Source organism: Coregonus lavaretus (genome assembly GCF_964263955.1).
Source record: "Coregonus lavaretus genome assembly, chromosome: 21".
NCBI lineage: Eukaryota > Metazoa > Chordata > Actinopteri > Salmoniformes > Salmonidae > Coregonus > Coregonus lavaretus.
In genome coordinates, this window is record NC_140008.1 from 33,847,940 (window position 1) to 33,867,774 (window position 19,835).

The 19,835-nt window shown below is 43.6% G+C and overlaps 1 protein-coding gene across 1 annotated transcript in view; it reads left to right on the forward strand.

Moving 5' to 3' along the window:
- Positions 1 to 19,835, forward strand: part of LOC311149011 (KICSTOR complex protein SZT2-like) — a 130,346-nt gene that overhangs the window by 48,499 nt on the left and 62,012 nt on the right. Inside the window, exons 39-49 of the mRNA XM_084186082.1 lie at positions 3,042 to 3,116; positions 3,291 to 3,429; positions 4,388 to 4,514; positions 4,873 to 4,993; positions 7,448 to 7,600; positions 8,241 to 8,343; positions 8,524 to 8,641; positions 8,971 to 9,058; positions 14,017 to 14,135; positions 14,437 to 14,601; positions 15,225 to 15,309. Coding sequence (XP_084042208.1) covers positions 3,042 to 3,116; positions 3,291 to 3,429; positions 4,388 to 4,514; positions 4,873 to 4,993; positions 7,448 to 7,600; positions 8,241 to 8,343; positions 8,524 to 8,641; positions 8,971 to 9,058; positions 14,017 to 14,135; positions 14,437 to 14,601; positions 15,225 to 15,309 — 1,293 coding nt within the window. The remainder of the gene's footprint in view (positions 1 to 3,041; positions 3,117 to 3,290; positions 3,430 to 4,387; positions 4,515 to 4,872; positions 4,994 to 7,447; positions 7,601 to 8,240; positions 8,344 to 8,523; positions 8,642 to 8,970; positions 9,059 to 14,016; positions 14,136 to 14,436; positions 14,602 to 15,224; positions 15,310 to 19,835) is intronic.

Genomic DNA, 19,835 nt, shown 5'->3' on the forward strand with positions numbered 1-19,835 from the left:
CTTCACAAGGTTTTCACACACTGTTGCTGGGGATCATTGTCATGCTGAAAGACCCAGCCACGTTTCATCTTCAATGCCCTTGCTGATGGAAGGAGGTTTTCACTCAAAATCTCACGATACATGGTCCCATTCATTCTTTCCTTTACACGGATCAGTCGTCCTGGTCCCTTTGCAGAAAAATAGCCCCAAAGCATGATGTTTCCACCCCCATGCTTCACAGTAGGTATGGTGTTCTTTGGATGCAACTCAGCATTCTTTGTCCTCCAAACACGACGAGTTGAGTTTTTACCAAAAAGTTATATTTTGGTTTCATCTGACCATATGACATTCTCCCAATCCTCTTCTGGATCATCCAAATGCACTCTAGCAAACTTCAGACGGGCTTGGACATGTACTGGCTTAAGCAGGGAGACACGTCTGGCACTGCAGGATTTGAGTCCCTGGCGGCGTAGTGTGTTACTGATGGTAGGCTTTGTTACTTTGGTCCCTGCTCTCTGCAGGTCATTCACTAGGTCCCCCCGTGTGGTTCTGGGATTTTTGCTCACCGTTCTTGTGATCATTTTGACCCCACGGGGTGAGATCTTGCGTGGAGCCCCAGATCGAGGGAGATTATCAGTGGTCTTGTATGTCTTCCATTTCCTAATATTTGCTCCCACAGTTGATTTCTTCAAACCAAGCTGCTTACCTATTGCAGATTCAGTCTTCCCAGCCTGGTGCAGGTCTACAATTTTGTTTCTGGTGTCCTTTGACATCTCTTTGGTCTTGGCCATAGTGGAGTTTGGAGTGTGACTGTTTGAGGTTGTGGACAGGTGTCTTTTATACTGATAACAAGTTCAAACAGGTGCCATTAATACAGGTAACGAGTGGAGGACAGAGGAGCCTTTTAAAGAAGAAGTTACAGGTCTGTGAGAGCCAGAAATCTTGCTTGTTTGTAGGTGACCAAATACTTATTTTCCACCATAATTTGCAAATAAATTCATAAAAAATCCTACAATGTGATTTTCTGGATTTTCTTTTCTCAATTTGTCTGTCATAGTTGACGTGTACCTATGATGAAAATTACAGGCCTCTCTCATCTTTTTAAGTGGGAGAACTTGCACAATTGGTGGCTGACTAAATACTTTTTTTCCCCACTGTATGGCAAGACTTGAAAATGGCTGTCTAGCAATGATCAACAACCAACTTAACAGAGCTTGAAGAATTGTTTTAATAATATTGTTCAATCCAGGTGTGCAAAGGTCTTATAGACTTACCCAGAGAAAGACAGCTGTAATCGCTGCCAAAGGGGATTCCAACATGTATTGACTCGGGGTTGGTGATACTTATGTAAATGAAATATTTATGCATTTCATTTTCAATAAATGTGCAACAATTTCTAAAAACATGTTTTCACTTTGTCATTATGGGTTATTGTGTGTAGATGGGTGAGAATAAAAATAAATGTCATCCATTTTGAATTCAGGCTGTAACACAACAAAATGTGGAACAAGTCAAGGGGTACGAATACTTTCTGAAGGCACTGTATGTACATATAACTAGGAATAAAGTGACAGATAATAAACAGTAGCAGTAGCTTATGTGATGAGTCAAAAAGGTTAGTGCAAAAAGGTTCAATGCAGATAGTCCGGGTATCTATTTGGTTAACTATTTAATTAACTATTTAGCAGTCTTATGGCGTGGGGTTTAAAGCTGTTCAGGGTGCCGTTGGTTCCAGACTTGGTGCGTTGGTACCGTTTGCCGTGTGGTAGCAGAGAGAACAGTCTATGACTTGGGTGGCTGGAGTCATTGGCAATTTTTAGGGCCTTCCTCTGACACCACCTGGTATAGAGGTCCTGGATGGCAGGAAGCTCGGCTACAGTGATATATTGGGCCATACGCACTACCCTCTGTAGCACGTTGCGGTGGATGCCAAGCAGTTGCCTAGCCAAGTGGGGATGCAGCCAGTCAAGATGCTGTCAATGGTGCAGCTGTATAACTTTTTGAGGATCTGAGGACCCATGCCATATATTCTAAGCCTCCTGAGGGGGCTCTTCATGAATGTGATGGTGTGTGTGGACCATAATAGATCCTTAGTGGTGTGGACACCGAGGAACTTGAAGCTCTCGAACCGCTACACTACAGCCCCGTCAATGTGAATGGGGGCGTGCTCGGCCCTCCGTTTCCTGTAGTCCATGATCAGCTCCTTTGTTTTGCTGACGTTGAGGGAGAGCTTGTTGTCCTCACACCACACTGCCAGGTATCTGACCCTCCTACCAATAGGCTGTCTCATCGTCGTCGGTATCAGGCCTACCACCGTTGTCGTCTGCAAAACGTATGATGGTGTTAGAGTCGTGTGCGAACAGGGAGTACAGGAGGGGACTAAGCACACACCTCTGAGGGGCCCCCATGTTGAGGGACAGCGTGGCGGATGTGTTGTTGTCTACCCTTGTGTGTGGAGTGTCTCTTGCAAGGCTAGCTGTGTGTAACAGATACTGACAAACCATTGAGGAGTGAGTGAATCATCGGCAGCACTAGCAGCACAAGTCTCTTGGCTTAGCTTGCAGCTTTACTGAGTGTCCACCTCCAGGCTGTTTTCTCCCTCTCCTCCCCAAATCAACAGGGAGCAGCACACAGCTCAGCTCAGAGCTGACAGACAGACAGAATAATACATGTGATGATCCCCCCCTACTCTCTTGTGTCTGGGGTACTTGTTCCAACACTGATTTGGGGAGACTCATAGGCCCTGCCAGGATAGGGGGAGAAGGGAGGAGGAGAAAGCCCTGAGGGTCTTAGTCATGTCTCGGAGAGTCTAAGATAGCGGGCATCTGGAGATTGGTCAGTGCTATAGAGGGAGTTGTTTAGATTGGTCCTGGGTTGTGTTCAGTAGGCACAAACCTGAATAATTCTCCATGAAACAGTTAGCTACTATCTGTACATTCAAAAATATATGTATTTTTTTTTTCATTTTACGTGTGTCCTAATGAACATGCCCCTGGGCTGTGCTGCCTCAGGTGAATGTGTTGTGGTGTAAAACTATAGGACTAATCTCTTTCTTTCCTCAGGCAGTGGGAAGCTGAGGCCCAGTCGAGTCCAGAGTGTGGTCTCCAGTCAAGGCAGCCTGGACTCCGACATGCTGGGTAAGAGATGGACATTATAGTGATGATGAAGAAGATGATGATTATCACGATGATGATGATGTTGGTGATGACGATAATGATGATGATGATAACGATGGTGGTGACGCTCATGATGATAATAATGATGACGATACTAATGCTAATGATAACTGATCTCTACCTGTATATTTTCAGGTTATGATGGTGGCAGCAGTGACTCTGAGTGTGAGAGCCCCACTGTGGATGAGCAGGAGTCCCAGTCCCCTCTGATGCCTGACTTCTGGCTCATCGTTAAGATCCACCAGGACAGAGTGGAGGTGTACTCCCAGTCTAGGTGAGGGAGGGGCTTAGGGAGGACACTTATCCAGCTCATAACTGGTTCTCATCTTAGATGACATGATTTTTCCATAATGTTTACATTATTTAGCTTCTGAGAACCCTTTGGAAATATATTTCATAAATACAATATTATTCTTACTAACCACGTTTCCATCCGCAGTTTTAATGCGAGTAAAGCCATACCGTATAAAAAAAGAAATCACAACAGTATGGAAGGAAACAGGAAGTGTCGGTACAATTTCAGAAATCTCAACAGACAATATGTTTGTTTGACATGGTGGGATCCTTTTGTGTCGGTAAAATGAATTATGCGACAAAGTGCGGCGGAAACGATTTCTTGCGCAATTGTTGATAGAATAACCATCATGTCAAAGTGAATTTGCAGTCACATGTTACTGCTATGTTGTGTGGTCCTCCTACTATGACTTGAAAAGCACGCACAGTTTATTAGGCTACAGAGGAAATAAGGTATGATGAACTTCACAGGGGGGTGAAAGTGCACAGTGATGAGCTTGATGCTCCTTTCCAATACATATTGAAGGTCTTAATTTGTATCCTAGTGACATGATGATCAGTGCTTAGCTGCCAATTAACAAATAAGAATGATCTTGCTCTTATCCATCTCATCATATAACCTAACCTGTCCAATTTATGAGCAAACTGTTGTCTAGAGAGCATTTATCGCATCGGTTTGTGTGACAAAATCATAGAGAGAGTTGAAAATGCAATGGAAACACAGTGAACTTATGTTTTATATTCGGTACATGAGGACTTTAGCGCAAACGTGTTTTTTTATGTACGCTACCTCATCACGCATCTTGCACAATTTTTTATGCAGATAATATTCGCATTGAAAATCTCTCGCACATTGGATGGAAACCTAGCTACCGAGATCATCTATTTTGCAAGAGAGACCTGTAAGATGTAAATCCATCATGGCATATTGTGTGCAGGAGCTTCAATGAAGCTAAGGAGGGCAGAGTAGAGGAGGAGGAGGAAGAAGAGGAGGTTCCAGAGTACTTACGGCTGCATCAGATGGTGGTGAGGAAGATTGGGGAGATCTGCCGGATAGTCAATCAGGTAGGTTACACTCCTTTATGTGACTGTGATCCTCTGTTTGTTTGACCTTAATAAAAACGTTTCAGTTAAAAAATTGTTCGCAAAAGGTAGGTTACGCTCTCACCCAGGAAGACACGTCTGCCACTTTATTGCTTTAATAGCAACATTAAAGTGCAGTCCTAGCCCTTAACCCTCCCTCCCTCTGTCTGGTTGGTGCTGTTCAACCTCTAAGGCAACATTCAAATGTCCACAGTAGCATACCTCTTATAACTAAGCAACATATTACACTCGCATTCTAAGTAGTGTGCTAGTGTGGATATTGGAACAGGCGCTAACTCTCTCCTCTCTTCTGTCTCTCCTCTCCTTTGTCTCTCCACAGCGTCTGCTACTCCAGGACCTACATGACAGCCATGTGTGTAACTCGCTCCTGGTGGCAGAGAGTGAAGAGGACATCTGGAAGAACGAGTCCCTGTACAGACAGAGACTGGCCAACTCTGACGGTCAGTTAGTCAGCGATGCTCACAAACACACACTAATACAAACAGACATGATTCATGCTTTGATGTACAGTGAGGGAAAAAAGTATTTGATCCCCTGCTGATTTTGTACGTTTGCCCACTGACAAAGAAATGATCAATCTATAATTTTAATGGTAGGTTTATTTGAACAGTGAGAGACAGAATAACAACACAAAAATCCAGAAAAATTTTATGAATTGATTTGCATTTTAATGAGGGAAAGAAGTATTTGACCCCTCTGCAAAACATGACTTAGTACTTGGTGGAAAAACCCTTGTTGGCAATCACAGAGGTCAGACGTTTCTTGTAGTTGGCCACCAGGTTTGCACACATCCCAGGAGGGATATTGTCCCACTGCTCTTTGCAGATCTTTTCCAAGTCATTAAGGTTTCGAGGCTGACGTTTGGCAACTCGAACCTTCAGCTCCCTCCACAGATTTTCTATGGGATTAAGGTCTGGAGACTGGCTAGGCCACTCCAGGACCTTAATGTGCTTCTTCTTGAGCCACTCCTTTGTTGCCTTGGCCGTGTGTTTTGTGTCATTGTCATGCTGGAATACCCATCCACGACCCATTTTCAATGCCCTGGCTGAGGGAAGGAGGTTCTCACCCAATATTTGACGGTACATGGCCCCGTCCATCGTCCCTTTGATGCGGTGAAGTTGTCCCGTCCCCTTAGCAGAAAAACACCCCCAAAGCATAATGTTTCCACCTCCATGTTTGACGGTGGGGATGGTGTTCTTGGGGTCACATGCAGCATTCCTCCTCCTCCAAACACGGCGAGTTGAGTTGATGCCAAAGAGCTCAATTTTGGTCTCATCTGATCACAACACTTTCACCCAGTTCTCCTCTGAATCATTCAGATGTTCATTGGCAAACTTCAGACGGGCATGTATATGTGCTTTCTTGAGCAGGGGGACCTTGCGGGCGCTGCAGGATTTCAGTCCTTCACGGCGTAGTGTGTTACCAATTGTTTTCTTGGTGACTATGGTCCCAGCTGCCTTGAGATAATTGACAAGATCCTCCCGTGTAGTTCTGGGCTGATTCCTCACCATTCTCATGATCATTGCAACTCCACGAGGTGAGATCTTGCATGTAGCCCCAGGCCGAGGGAGATTGACAGGTCTTTTGTTTTTCTTCCATTTGCGAATAATCGCACCAACTGTTGTCACCTTCTCACCAAGCTGCTTGGCGATGGTCTTGTAGCCCATTCCAGCCTTGTGTAGGTCTACAATCTTGTCCCTGACATCCTTGGAGAGCTCTTTGGTCTTGGCCATGGTGGAGAGTTTGGAATCTGATTGATTAATTGCTTCTGTGGACAGGTGTCTTTTATACAGGTAACAAGCTGAGATTAGGAGCGCTCCCTTTAAGAGTGTGCTCCTAATCTCAGCTCGTTACCTGTATAAAAGACACCTGGGAGCCAGAAATCTTTCTGATTGAGAGGGGGTCAAATACTTATTTCCCTCATTGAAATGCAAATCCATTTATAACATTTTTGACATGTGTTTTTCTGGATTTTTTGTTGTTATTCTGTCTCTCACTGTTCAAATAAACCTACCATTTAAATTATAGATTGATCATTTCTTTGTCAGTGGGCAAACGTACAAAATCAGCAAGGGGATCAAATACTTTTTTTCCTCACTGTAGACTCTCTCAACAACTTTCTAAACCTGCTTACACATGTACATAAACACATGAACTAAATATCCAAAAACAGTTTTGGGGTGTCGAGTACAGCCAAGGTAAAATGATGTACAGTCGTAGTTTCAGTGGAACGTCCCTATTCTAGTACCTAAGGCTAATCAATACACAAGTATCATAAACCTCTCTCTTGGTGGCACCAGGTTTGTTGTTGTACAGTACACAAGTTAATAATGCATTGCACTTCCTTGGCCCCACAAGCTCCCAACTGTCATAGTGATAATAGAGCACAATCAATACAGGGCCAAGGAGAAGGAAACACAAACACACTCTCTCTAATGTATTCAAGGTTACAGGTAGGAGCATCAGTGACAGGCCAGTGACGTATGCTCGGAGACGGGAGCGGTGTGAAACGCTCATTAGATTCACTTTATATTTTATGGCAGCTGTTAAGCCTGAATTACCAGCTTTTATTTTCTAATATCGCTGATTTGTTCCGCTCCAGTATGTGTAAATGAATTGGATCCTGTACAGGGGATAGGCATCAGAGAGAAGGCTTGTTGTTTGCGACTGCAGGGCAGTAACATAATATTAGTGTGGAAAGGAAGGGGCTCCCTTGTGTTTCTTTTCCTGGCTGGCGTCATGCTGAAATGCGTCCCCCCCTCTCTCCTCTCAGCAATTGTTTTTATTTTTATTAATTTTGTATCTTCTCTCTGTTTCACCCTCCCCCCTCTCTCTCTCTCTCTCTCTCTCTTTCACCCACGTCTCTCTCCCCTCTCCTCTCCACCAACCAACAGATTACAATGCAGAGGAGAGCTACCAGCCACGGGACTACCTAGCGGCCACAATGCAGTTCATCCCGGGTCACTTTGCCTGTGAGGTGGTGTGGAGCACCGTCATCCACATCCACCCTCGCCTCAAGATGGGGCCTAACATGGGGGTGTCCAGGGGTGAGTCAGTGACACTCGCAAAATACAGAACAAGAATGTGTTTGGTCATGCAGAACAACAAAGACCACCCACAGAGTAGGACTTAATGTCTTCATGACCATTAACAATAACCCCTTGATCCTGAAATGTACTTTGAATATGCCAAATGAATATACATAGGAAAATGTGGCCTCCCGAGTGGCGCAGTGGTCTAAGTCACTGCATCGCAGTGCTAGCTGTGCCACTAGAGATCCTGGTTCGAATCCAGGCTCTGTTGTAGCCGGCCGCGACTGGGAGAACCATTGGGCGGCGCACAATTGGCCCAGCGTCGTCCAGGGTAGGGGAGGGAATGGCCGGCAGGGATTTAGCTCAGTTGGTAGAGCACGGCGTTTCCAACACCAGGTTTGTGGGTTCGATTCCCACGGGGGGCCAGTATGAAAAATAAATTTAAATTATGTATTCACTCACTAACTGTAAGTCGCTCTGGATAAGAGCGTCTGCTAAATGACTAAAATGTAAATGTAAAATGAATAGGACTTCCTTTATTTAAAATACATTTTAATATGATGGATTCATCACAATCAGTGTCAGTATAATTGAGATGATTTGCTCAGTATCTTTATTTGTGTGGAAAGACTGTCTTCTCCTCTCCATATCCCAGCTATCCAGGCTCTGCGGTCAGTGCTCAACGCCATGTGTGTGGTCAACAGGAAGAGCATGTTTGTCTATCAGGAGCGCACCACTAAATCAGTCTTCTACCTCAGGTTAGCCCTGGTGCCCCCCTCGTTCTTCCTCCGCTGCCTCCCCTCTCATTGTAGAACAGTCCCACCTCTTCATAGGCTCTCCTGCATCCAACCCTGCACCCAAATACTTTTGTTGAAGGAATTGAATTGAGCAGGCCAACTCTTGCTTATAAATATTCCCATGATCTCTGTTCTTCCCAGACTTTCCGAGACGTCCCAAACAGGGAAATACTCTGACCAGGATGGCAACCTGCACCCCATGTCTCGCTGCGTCGGCCTCGCCCAGAGCCAGGAGCCGCTCTACTCTGAGGACCTCACGGTAAAGTAGCACACTTTCTTATAATAACAGCAAGCAACTTTGGTCCCGAAGAACCATTAGGGCTCTATTCTGGTCATGTCATAGTAAACTCATACCACACTCATAGTGGATTTCTCTATAAAGAGCAGGCAGCTTTGGCCCTGAGAAACCATTAGGGCTCTGAGATGGTGTCACCACTAGATGATTTATCTGCTGTTCCCAGAACTGTGGTATCCTGCTCTTGGGTTAGAGGGGATTATGCAATGGCACTGTCAAATCTCTACAGTGGTCTGACGTGTGTGTGTGTGTGTGTGTGTGTGTGTGTGTGTGTGTTTTACTCCTATCCCCAGGGCTCCCGGTCATCTCTGGAAGGTGCTCGGCCAGTGGGACAGGTGGACAAACACATCTTGTTGCTGGTGCATGGAGTGGGAAGTGCTGGTAAGACAGTGGTTTGGAGAGCAAGGGGAAGAAAGGGGCTCAGAGGGCTAGAGGACAATTCTAGGAAAGAGTGTGATTGACAGTGCTATTGGTAACAGAGAATCCTGCAGTGTATGGATTGTGAGAAGAGTTAGCCTAATGAGAGATTGACTGCATATGTAAAGGGCTGATGCGGGAGTAAGGAGTAAAACACGACCTGTTTGTCTCCTCTGAGTGCATTTCCTCTCTGAGTTAAATGTGCCCCCGCATACTGTCCTCCTGGCAAACTTAAGAGTGACTCATGAAACTGCGGATTCATTCTGGGTGGCAAATAGTGTGAACATTCTGTAGTTTGTGCTGCAGTACCTCTAATGACCTGCTAGATGGCACTGTTGTTCTGGCTCCATCTAGCTCTTCCCAGGCTTCTTACACGTCAGCTCTTTTCCTCTCAAAGTTCTTCTGAGCTTCAACAAGATGGACATATTAAATTTGTACGTGTTTTTTTAAATCTCCCCCACAACTGTTCATACAGCTCAACGTCTTTATTGATGAATTCCTTCGTTTACAGAGAGTTTACATTTTCTTGAAGTGTGTGTATGTGTTTCAATGAAGCGTTTGTTTCTAAGGCTCCAGACCAGGGGCCTCATTTATAAACGTTGCATACGCACATATGTGCGCGTCAGTTTTCACGCAAAAGTTGGCATTTATAAAAACTGAGCTAGACTTGAGAATGTGCTTATCCTCCTGCAAATGTCTTACTTGTCTTGGATGGTTTGAGCTGTCTGGCTGGTGTTGGTGAGCAAGGAAAGGCAGGAAGCAGAAGATCTACTGCATGGTTACTATTTTAAGGCTCTTGGAACAGGTATTTACAAAATATACAAATCATGCAACAAGATGCTTGACCAGGCTCAGAGTAAATAATAAACAGATTTTTTTCAAAACTAGTCAAATGAATATAAAGACTAAAGAGCAGTCTGACTAGCCCCTAGGGCTGAAAACAACCCTAACTAACCCCTGCCAAGCCAGGCGGTCATCTTCAACTAACATAAAGCTCTACACCTGAGCATATATACCCTGGCAGAGACCAGGTGACAGGAAACAGGAAGCACTTGTATTTGAATACACTTTGTCCAACTAAGGCAATAAACACTTAGCAAAGTAAACAACTCTACAATAACAGTTTAGATACTATAACCTGTACGATACAGAAATATATAGAACACTTTTAAAGAGCTGGACTAGAGCAGAAACTCTTTCCCCCCCAATTAGTAACATAGTGTCCCTTAATTAATGAGCAGACCTGCGCGCATGGTGACCAACCCCCTCCACATGCTACAAGACCGACCTCACACAAACCTTTGTAAGTACTGCTTTAGACTGGCAAATAGTACTGCTTTAGACTAGCAACATAACTAACTAACTTTGTGATTTACTTCTCATGTCTTCTGTAATATTTAATGTTTAGAAATGATTTATAATAGATCAAACACAGGTAACATAATCAACCAAAAATGTATATTGGGTGAGGTGACCAAGCAGTTATATCACTATGTATACTGTGAAATGGGACTAGTGAGGAAGCACAGAGTTAGCTTTCTCACAGGGAATGTATGATGACTTATTCATTAAAAAAAAAAAACAGATAGCTAAATGTCAAGATGCAATCATTGGCTGTTAGTGAGAAGAGCAAAAATCAATTAATTTGATATTTGCATTGTAAAATATTTAGAAATCTATTTCCGATTATTTATTTATATCCATGATCATTGCAAATTAAATTCCTGCCTGATGGTTTCATTCTCGCAAAATAGCTTATAGGCCTACAACAATTTAGGATAGGCTACCATTCGTCCCATCTTTAATTTAATTGGACCCACTTCACAGTAGTAAATACTGTAGAAAAGCTACCGGTATTTTGCCATATGCAATCTGATCCGAAGCGCAGTTTAACGGTAGAACAGACGGTTCACCTTTTCCATTAACGTTTGTAGGCTACGTCTGAATACTGTAATGTCAGATTTCTCGAGTAGCCTAGACAATATTTAATTTATAAACATAATGCATACACTATATACACAGAAGTATGTGGACACCCCTTCAAATTTGTGGATTTGTTCTATTTCAGCCAAACCCGTTGATGACAGGTGTATAAAATCGAGCACACAGCCATGTAATTTCCATAGACAAACACTGGCAGTAGAATGGCCTTACTGAAGAGCTCAGTGACTTTCAACGTGGCACCATCATAGGATGCCGCCTTTCCAATCACTCAGTTCGTCAAATTTCTGCCCTGCTAGAGCTGCTCCGGTCAACTGTAAGTGCTGTTATTGTGAAGTGGAAACATCTAGGAGCAACAAAGGGAAAGGAAAGGGGGATACCCAATCAGTTGTACAACTGAATGCATTCAACTGAAATGTGTCTTCAGCGCCCGGGGAACAGTGGGTTAACTGCCTTGCTCAGGGGCAGAACGCCAGATTTTTACCTTGTCAGCCCTGGGATTCGATTGCCCAACAGCTCAGCCGCGAAGTGGTAGGCCACACAGGCTCACAGAACGGGACCGCCGAGTGCTGAAGCGCGTAGTGCGTAAAGATCATCTGTCCTCGTTTGCAACACTCACTACTGAGTTCCAAACTGCCTCTGGAAGCAACATCAGGCCAAGAACTGTTCGTCGGGAGCTTCATGAAATGGGTTTCCATGGCCGAGCAGCCGCACACAAGCCTAAGATCACCATGTGCAATGCCAAGCGTTGGCTGGAGTGGTGCAACACTCACCACCATTGGAATCTGGAGCGGTGGAAACGCATTCTCTGGAGTGATGAATAACACTTCACCATCTGGCAGTCCAACGAACAAATCTGGGTTTGGCTGATGCCTGGAGAACGCTACTTACCCCCAATGCATAGTGCCAACTGTAAGGTTTGGTGGCGGAGGAATAATGTTCTGGGGCTGTCTTAGTTACAGTGAGGGGAAATCTTAACGCTACAGCATACAATGACATTCTAGACGATTATGTGCTTCCAACTTGGTGGCAACCATTTGGGGAAGGCCCTTTCCTGTTTCAGCATGACAATGCCCCCGTGCACAATGCGAGGTCCATACAGAAATGGCTTGTCAAGATCAGTGTGGAAGCACAGAGCCCTGACCTCAACCCCATCAAACACCTTAGGGATGAATTGGAAAGCCGACTGCGAGCCTGGCCTAATCGCCCAACATCAGTGCCCAACCTCACTAATGCTCTTGTGGCTGAATGGAAGCAAGTCCCCACAGGAATGTTCCAACATCTAGCGCAAAGCCTTCCCAGAAGAGTGGAGGCCATTATAGCAACAACGGGGGAACCAACTCCATATTAATGCCCATAATTTTGGAATGAGATGTTCGACAAGCAGGTGTCCACATACTTTTGGTCATGTGGTGTATATCATAACCATTCCACCTTTTCTGCCCATGATGAGTTCATATTCCCAAAGTAGCCATACAACAAATTACCATGCATTTTACATTTAGGTTTTAGTCATTGAGCAGACGCTCTTATCCAGAGCGATTTACAGTTAGTGCATTCATCTTAAGATAGCTAGGTGGGACAACCACATATCACAGGGATAAAAAGTACATTTTCAGATGTTTTCGGAAGATGGGCAGGGACTCTGCTGTCCTAGCTTCAGAGGGAAGCTGGTTCCACCATTGGGATGCCAGGACAGAGAACTTGGACTTAGCTGAGCGGGAGCTGCTCTCCCATAGGGGTGGGAGGGCCAAGAGACGATGCACATCTCTCATTTAATTGGGCCTATTAGACTTATAATTTCAAGTTTTTGCTCTATGCATCCGAAAGGGAGCGCGGTTTATAAGATACAGTATAATTTAACAGGTGAACAGACAGTTGATCTTTTGCATTGAAGTGTGTAGACTACCACTGTAAGTAGGCCTACTGTAGGTATCATTTTTTTTCAGAGTAGACAATGTTCAATTGAAACGATCTGTTTACAGGTCCACAACAATTTGCAATTGTTTGTGTTTCAGAAATGGTTAGATAAAGCAAATGTCACTGCCCAAAATGTTTTACGTTCTGCCAACACCTCCAAAGACAGTTGATCAAGTTTGCCATTGATATTTCCTTTAGATACTGTCTTGGCCTAATTCCAATACTTCCAAAGTATACAGTAAATAAGGGTGTTATTGTCACCATAAAAGGTACATGATGGGCATTATTCAGGCTGAGTTTTAATGCTCGTTCACGCACGTGCAGTTTTACGACATTTCTGACTTCTAACGGGAAACGCCAAGTGTATCAATCTCAATATTTTTGTGCGTGCACAGTCTTTTTAGAAATAGTGCACGCAGGTATTTAGTGTAAAATGTAGCCATTGAAGAGGAGTGGGACAACATTCCACAGGCCACAATCAACAGCCTGCTCAACTCAATGTGAAGGAGATGTGTCGCGCTGCATGAGGCAAATGGTGGTCACACCAGATACTGACTGGTTTGCTGATCCACGCCTCTACCTTTTTTTAAAGGTATCTGTGACCAACAGATGCGTATCTGTGTTCCCAGTCATGTGAAATCCATAGATTAGGGCCTAATTAATTAATTTAAATTGACTGATTTCCTTATATGAAGTGTAACTCAGTAGAATCTTTGAAATTGTTGCATGTTGCGTTTATATCTTTGTTCAGTGTAGAACTGGAAAGACAAAGCCGAGTCCGGTCTGAGGCAAGGGTCATTTTGACATGGTCTCTATTTTAATTGCTTAATCTGTCATCATCTCCCCTTCATATGCACTGATGGAAAAAATACTTGACAGATAAAAACCATATGGTGGACGCTCATCATTAAGCTGGCTTTCACCTGGTCAGTTCTTTCTGGTCAGAGTGATGAAGGAGAGGAGGCGAGAAGATGATGGATCTTTTTTTTTAACAATACAATTAGAGCAATGGTTTGAGGTCTATTCTCCTGACCCTTGTCACTGTCTGGTCTCCAACACAGGTCCGGAGATCACAGATGAGCTGGTGAAGGTTTTGAGGAAGCGTCTGGATGAGACCACCCTGGACATCATCACCATCATGCTGGGCAGGAACTGCAAACTCACCCCCGCTGATGTGGAGGTAAATTATTTGGTGCATTAGTGTCACTTATTCTTTTGATGAATTATGATTTAGTGGAGGCAGAGATTTTAACTGAAACGTTTGGTTTGTTCTGTAGTGGAAAGGGGCTAAATATGCTGTTTTGGCTAGTTCAAATGTTGCTACTTCCGCCCCCAGAAGTAGAGTTGAGATTTGGTTCTGAATCTCTTGTGGAAAAGACTATGTAAAATTAGTTATGGATTTCAGAGATTACTTAGTATTTAGTAGGAATGGGAGAGACATTGATGTGTTGCTTAATTACGTGTTGATGTTCTCCCCTCAGTTTATCCAGCCGTCAGGCTCTCCAGCCACTGAGGTGATGGAGTTTACTCTGCCGCAGTGCTTCATGCCCTGGACCCTTGCTGTGGCCCACTACCTCAGGCAGAACCTGCTCATCTTCCTCCACATCCCCAAGTACACAGACAGCTACGTAGAACACCACTTCAAGGTAGGCTACACCACTAGTACACTACACTAGTACACTACACGAGTACACAGACAGCTACAGTACATCGATCACCACGTCAAGGTAGGCTACAGCCCAGCCTCACCCCGCATACAGACATTGGGGGCAAAATCTGCTTCTGCTTCTGCAAGTGAATGTCCCACCTATCCCCCTCTTACATTTGGAAGAATTTAAACCAATATAAACCGACCTCTGAATGCGGGGTAACATTACTCACAGCACTAGTGCTGCCCAATTCAGATCTTTTTTCCACTCTCTTTTGACCAATCTCATCAGATCTTTTTCACATCAGATCTTTTTCAGAGCTGATCTAATTGGTCAAACGTTTTACAGCGATGTATTTGTCAGTTTTAAAGGATGATAGAAGAGGACCGTTCAAATTATGCAAGTGTGGTGTATACAGTTCCCTATGAAGGGGTGTAGGCTAGATGTATAAAAAGAGGAGTTTCATTTTTATGTATGAAATCAGCTCTCCCGAAAATGTGCTGACTTCCTTATTCGCTTTTGTTTTGTCGTCTGGGCTGATGATCTCTCTCTCTACTCTCTACTCTACTCTCACTCTCTCTTACTCTCTCTCTCTCTCTCTCCTTCCCCCCCTCTCTCAGCACTACTTCCATCAGAGCAATGAGCTACCTGACTCTGATATCTACCTCTACAATAAGCCTGGGGGCCAGGGGACTGGAGGGAAAGGTAATGACGTTATTTCTCTCAGCTCAGCTATCCCCGCACACACACCCTCCTCTCCCGCTCACTCCATCCCTGCACACTGTCTATCTCTCTCTCTCTTTCGCACACACACATGCACGCGTGCATACACACACGCGTATCCCATTGCAGTTGGCATAGCGCACCCTACATCTAATTCACCACCTGAGAGTGGGTTTCTCTATAATTAGGTAGCCTTTGCTTGTTTTCTCTAATAATTTATCTGCTGTATATCTCTCCTCTACTTGATGGATTTTGCTCTGCGGAGTCAGTTGTTGTTTTCCGTGTGTGTGTTTATAAGCTGCTGACTTCGAGGGAGTGATATCACGGGTTGTGCTGACAGCCTCTTTCCCTATTTATACCTCCCACCACACTAAATAAACGCACAGCAAATTAGCACAGCACTGCTTTGCCTTGCATAGTTAAAATGCACTAAGCTGACTTCTCCTGTTCTGCTAAGACACTTCTAGGATAGAATGTTCGTTTCTCTGATTAGTGCTACACTCGTTCTCCCAAGGTGACTGGAACATCAGACTCTCCAACTTCCGTATGCAGAGTGTGCTTTGGTGGTAACTTGCCAAAAATGAAACTAGACTGAATAATTACCTGTTTTGTTGTGTATTCCTCTGTTTGAGAATCAGATCATTTTTCTCTGGTGACAGCACATGCTATTGCCGTGCGCCTGGGTGTGATATGGCCTCCTATCAGTTATGATTAGCCTGTAGTAAGACAATTCTCTATCTATCCTGTTGATTATATAGTGTGTTGACAGCTATAATGATTAATACACGGTTCCTATATGATGCCCACTACCTTCCTGTCGTTATAAATAATGTTTCAAAACAAGAGGAACTTGATACTGGCTGATATCTCACTTAAACTGACCTCTCTCTGCAGTGTCATACTTAAGTACCAAGGCTGATGTTTATTCGAGGGGCTTTTTTTCTCCAAGTGCATCCCAAATGGCACCCTATTCCTCATATAGTACACTAGTTTTGACCAGAGCCCTATAGGCCTTGGTGCGCTATAAAGGGAATAGGATGCCATTTGGGACACAACCCAGGCTTTGCATTCATTTCCCATGCAGTCTCGCTACTTTTTAATTGGTGTGAAGGGAAGCTCTGACTTCATCTCATACATTTTAAGTATTGCACAACAAGGTGCTTAAATTATTTGATTTTACCTGATCCCTGCCTGGTGTGAGAATATATCTGGTGCAGACTGAAGGTTTAGTTTTGCACTGTTGTATTCCACTGCCAGCTTATTAAGAAACAGTTTTCTAATTTGCCACATTCATCTTATAGAAAAGTCACAGCCTAAAATACATGTCTACTGTGCTTGAGTACCGTGGAAGGAACTTTAGTATGGGCTGCTGCTTCAGTGATTCCATCTCAGAGAGCTTATAGACAGAGTTTTATTGCAGAATACAGACAGAGACATTTTCCTCTTACAAATAACTGTGCACAAAGGCCCTGCAACAAATAACTAATATAATAACTCATATATGTTATTATATGTGTGATAAAATAGTAGCAATATCCGTGTTTAAAGGAAGTAAAAGAGTGTAGTGCCAGGCTAGTGGAGGCCTAGCTCTGGTCCAGGGAGTTAGTGCGGCTAGTTAACGCTGAGCCTTCTTTAAAGCCGCACTAACACCCTGAACCAGAGCTAGTGAAGGTCCAGCAGAGAGTTGCACAATTTTGGTAACTATCCCCAAATTTCCAGGTTTTCCAGAAATCCTGGTTGGAAGATTTGCAGAATCCGTAGGGAATAAGCAGGAAATCCGAAACCCTCCGACCAGGATTTCTGGAAAACCTGTGAATTTTGGTAAAGTTAGTGGAAGCCTTTGCAACCCTAATTAGTGATGATCTTATGATGCTGTTCCACTAACTCCCCTCATTCCTTATCAGTTTGCAGTACTTTGTACACAGTTTGCAACATACCATACATTACCTTAGCAGCTGATGCACCATCTGGCCTTCAGAAAGGAGCTGATGAGAAACACCTCTCATATCATATCTGATGATAGTAGAAGGTCATGTATTGAGGGTATGTACAGTTGAAGTCGGAAGTTTACATACACTTAGGTTGGAGTCATTAAAACTCGTTTTTCCAACCACTCCACAAATGTCTTGTTAACAAACTATAGTTTTGGCAAGTCGGTTAGGACATCTACTTTCTGCATGACAAAAGTAATTTTTCCAACAATTGTTTACAGACAGATTATTTCACTTATAATTCAATGTATCACAATTCCAGTGGGTAAGAAATTTACATACACTAAGTTGCCTGTGCCTTTAAACAGCTTGGAAAATTCCAGAAAATGATGTCATGGCTTTAGAAGCTTCTGATAGGCTAATTGACATAATTTGAGTCAATTGGAGGTGTACCTGTGGATGTATTTCAAGGCCTACCTTCAAACTCAGTGCCTCTTTGCTTGACATCATGGAAAAATCTAAAGAAAACAGCCAAGACCTCAGAAAAAAAATTGTAGACCTCCACAAGTCTTGTTCATTCTTAGGAGCAATTTCCAAACGCCTGAAGGTACCACGTTCATCTGTACAAACAATAGTATGCAAGTATAAACACCATGGGACCATGCAGCCGTCATACCACTCAGGAAGGAGACGCATTCTGTCTCTTATAGATGAATGTACTTTGGTGCAAAAAGTGCAAATCAATCCCAGAACAACAGCAAAGGTCCTTGTGAAGATGCTGGAGGAAACGGGTACAAAAGTATCTATATCTACAGTAAAACGAGTCCTATATCGACATAACCTGAAAGGCCGCTCAGCAAGGAAGAAGCCACTGCTCCAATACCGCCATAAAAAAGCCAGACTACCGTTTGCAACTGCACATGGGGACCATGTACTACCAAATACTAATTGAGTGTATGTAAACTTCTGACCCACTGGGAATGTGATGAAAGAAATAAAAGCTGAAATAAATCATTCTAATAAAGTGGTGATCATAACTGACCTAAAACAGGGAATTCTTACTCAGATTAAATGTCAGAAATTGTGAAAAACTGATTTTAAATGTATTTGGCTAAGGTTTAGGGGTCCCGTGTAGCTCAGTTGGTAGAGCATGGCGCTTGCAACGCCAGGGTTGTGGGTTCGATTTCCACGGTGGGCCAGTATGATTAAAAAAAAAATAAAAAATAATAATGTATGCACTCACTAACTGTAAGTCGCTCTGGGTAAGAGCGTCTGCTGAATGACTAAAATGTTTATGTAAACTTCCGACTCCAACTGTATGTCTGTCTGTCTGTTGACTCAGGTACCATGTCGGACCTCGTTCAGCACCTCTTCCCACCCTCTCAGTTCCAAGGTATCATGTTTTATGAACCCCTAGCAACCTTGGCTCTACTGGCCTGGCTGGCTGGGGGTGTTCTGCTCTTACCTCGTTTTCCCTATGGCTTTATGTGGCAGTGCTTTACTCTTAAGGTTGATTGGCTCTTTGGAATTAAATTGGCTGTACTTCAACAGCAGTAGTCTTTACTGTGGAACGGATTGCTTATTTGAGTTGCCCTTTGCTCTCTGCATTACTTTTTAAGTGGCATGCAGAGTGACCTGACTGTTCTTTCTTTCCTTAATGTAGTCTGGAACATTCACAGCCTTTAAAGCTTCAATGTGTTCTTGACTGGCTTTGGTCTTGGTTATAAGGGCTTCTGCAGTCTATCAAGAGATGCTGCTCAATGAGAAATTGAATGGAAAATAATCAAGCATAGGAATATGTGTGCATTAGTTTAATAGCATCCAGCTATTAAACTAAATGGAATGTTTTTTCCAATTAGGCAATGATATTTACGTCTGATGAGATATAGGCTGGTTAAACACAGGGCTACTGCAGTGTACTCATTGATATTGAAATAATTCTGTTGAGTAGAATGAAATAATGGTATAGTCTTTTATTCACCATCTTTCCTATAGAAAGGTTATCTTTAGAACTGTAGAGCTCTTTTCGTTCCGAGAAAGGCTATGATATGTAGCCTAATGTTTGTAAAATGTAATATTTCAGTGTGTTCTTTTTTAAAATTTGAATTAAGGCTGAGACAGTTTGAAAATGTCACTTCGGTCCTGTCTTGTCTGACTAGTGGATGTCAGTGTGACTTCTTCAAAGACTGCGGAAAGGATCCATAGTCCAGACTAACCGTGATGTAATTGACTGAGTGATTGCCTGGCTCAAGGCCTACAGGATAACGGCATGGCCTTGTCTTGTAGCTAGAGCCCCATCAGCTCGAAATCCTGTTTTCTGGCTGCCACCACTATGGATGTGCTGTAGCAATCTGTTGCCTCATCGCCCTGGCTGACACAGGCAGCCATCACAGAACCTGGACAGCCTATCAGAGGCTGCATTCCAAATGGCACCGTATTCCTTGTAGAGTGCACTACTTTTGACCAGAGCCATAAGGTCCCTGGTCAAAAGTAGTGCACTAAATCGGGATTAGGGTACCATTTGGGACAAAGCCACTCACATTAAAGCCACCATGGAGGGTCTGCTGAGCCCAAAAG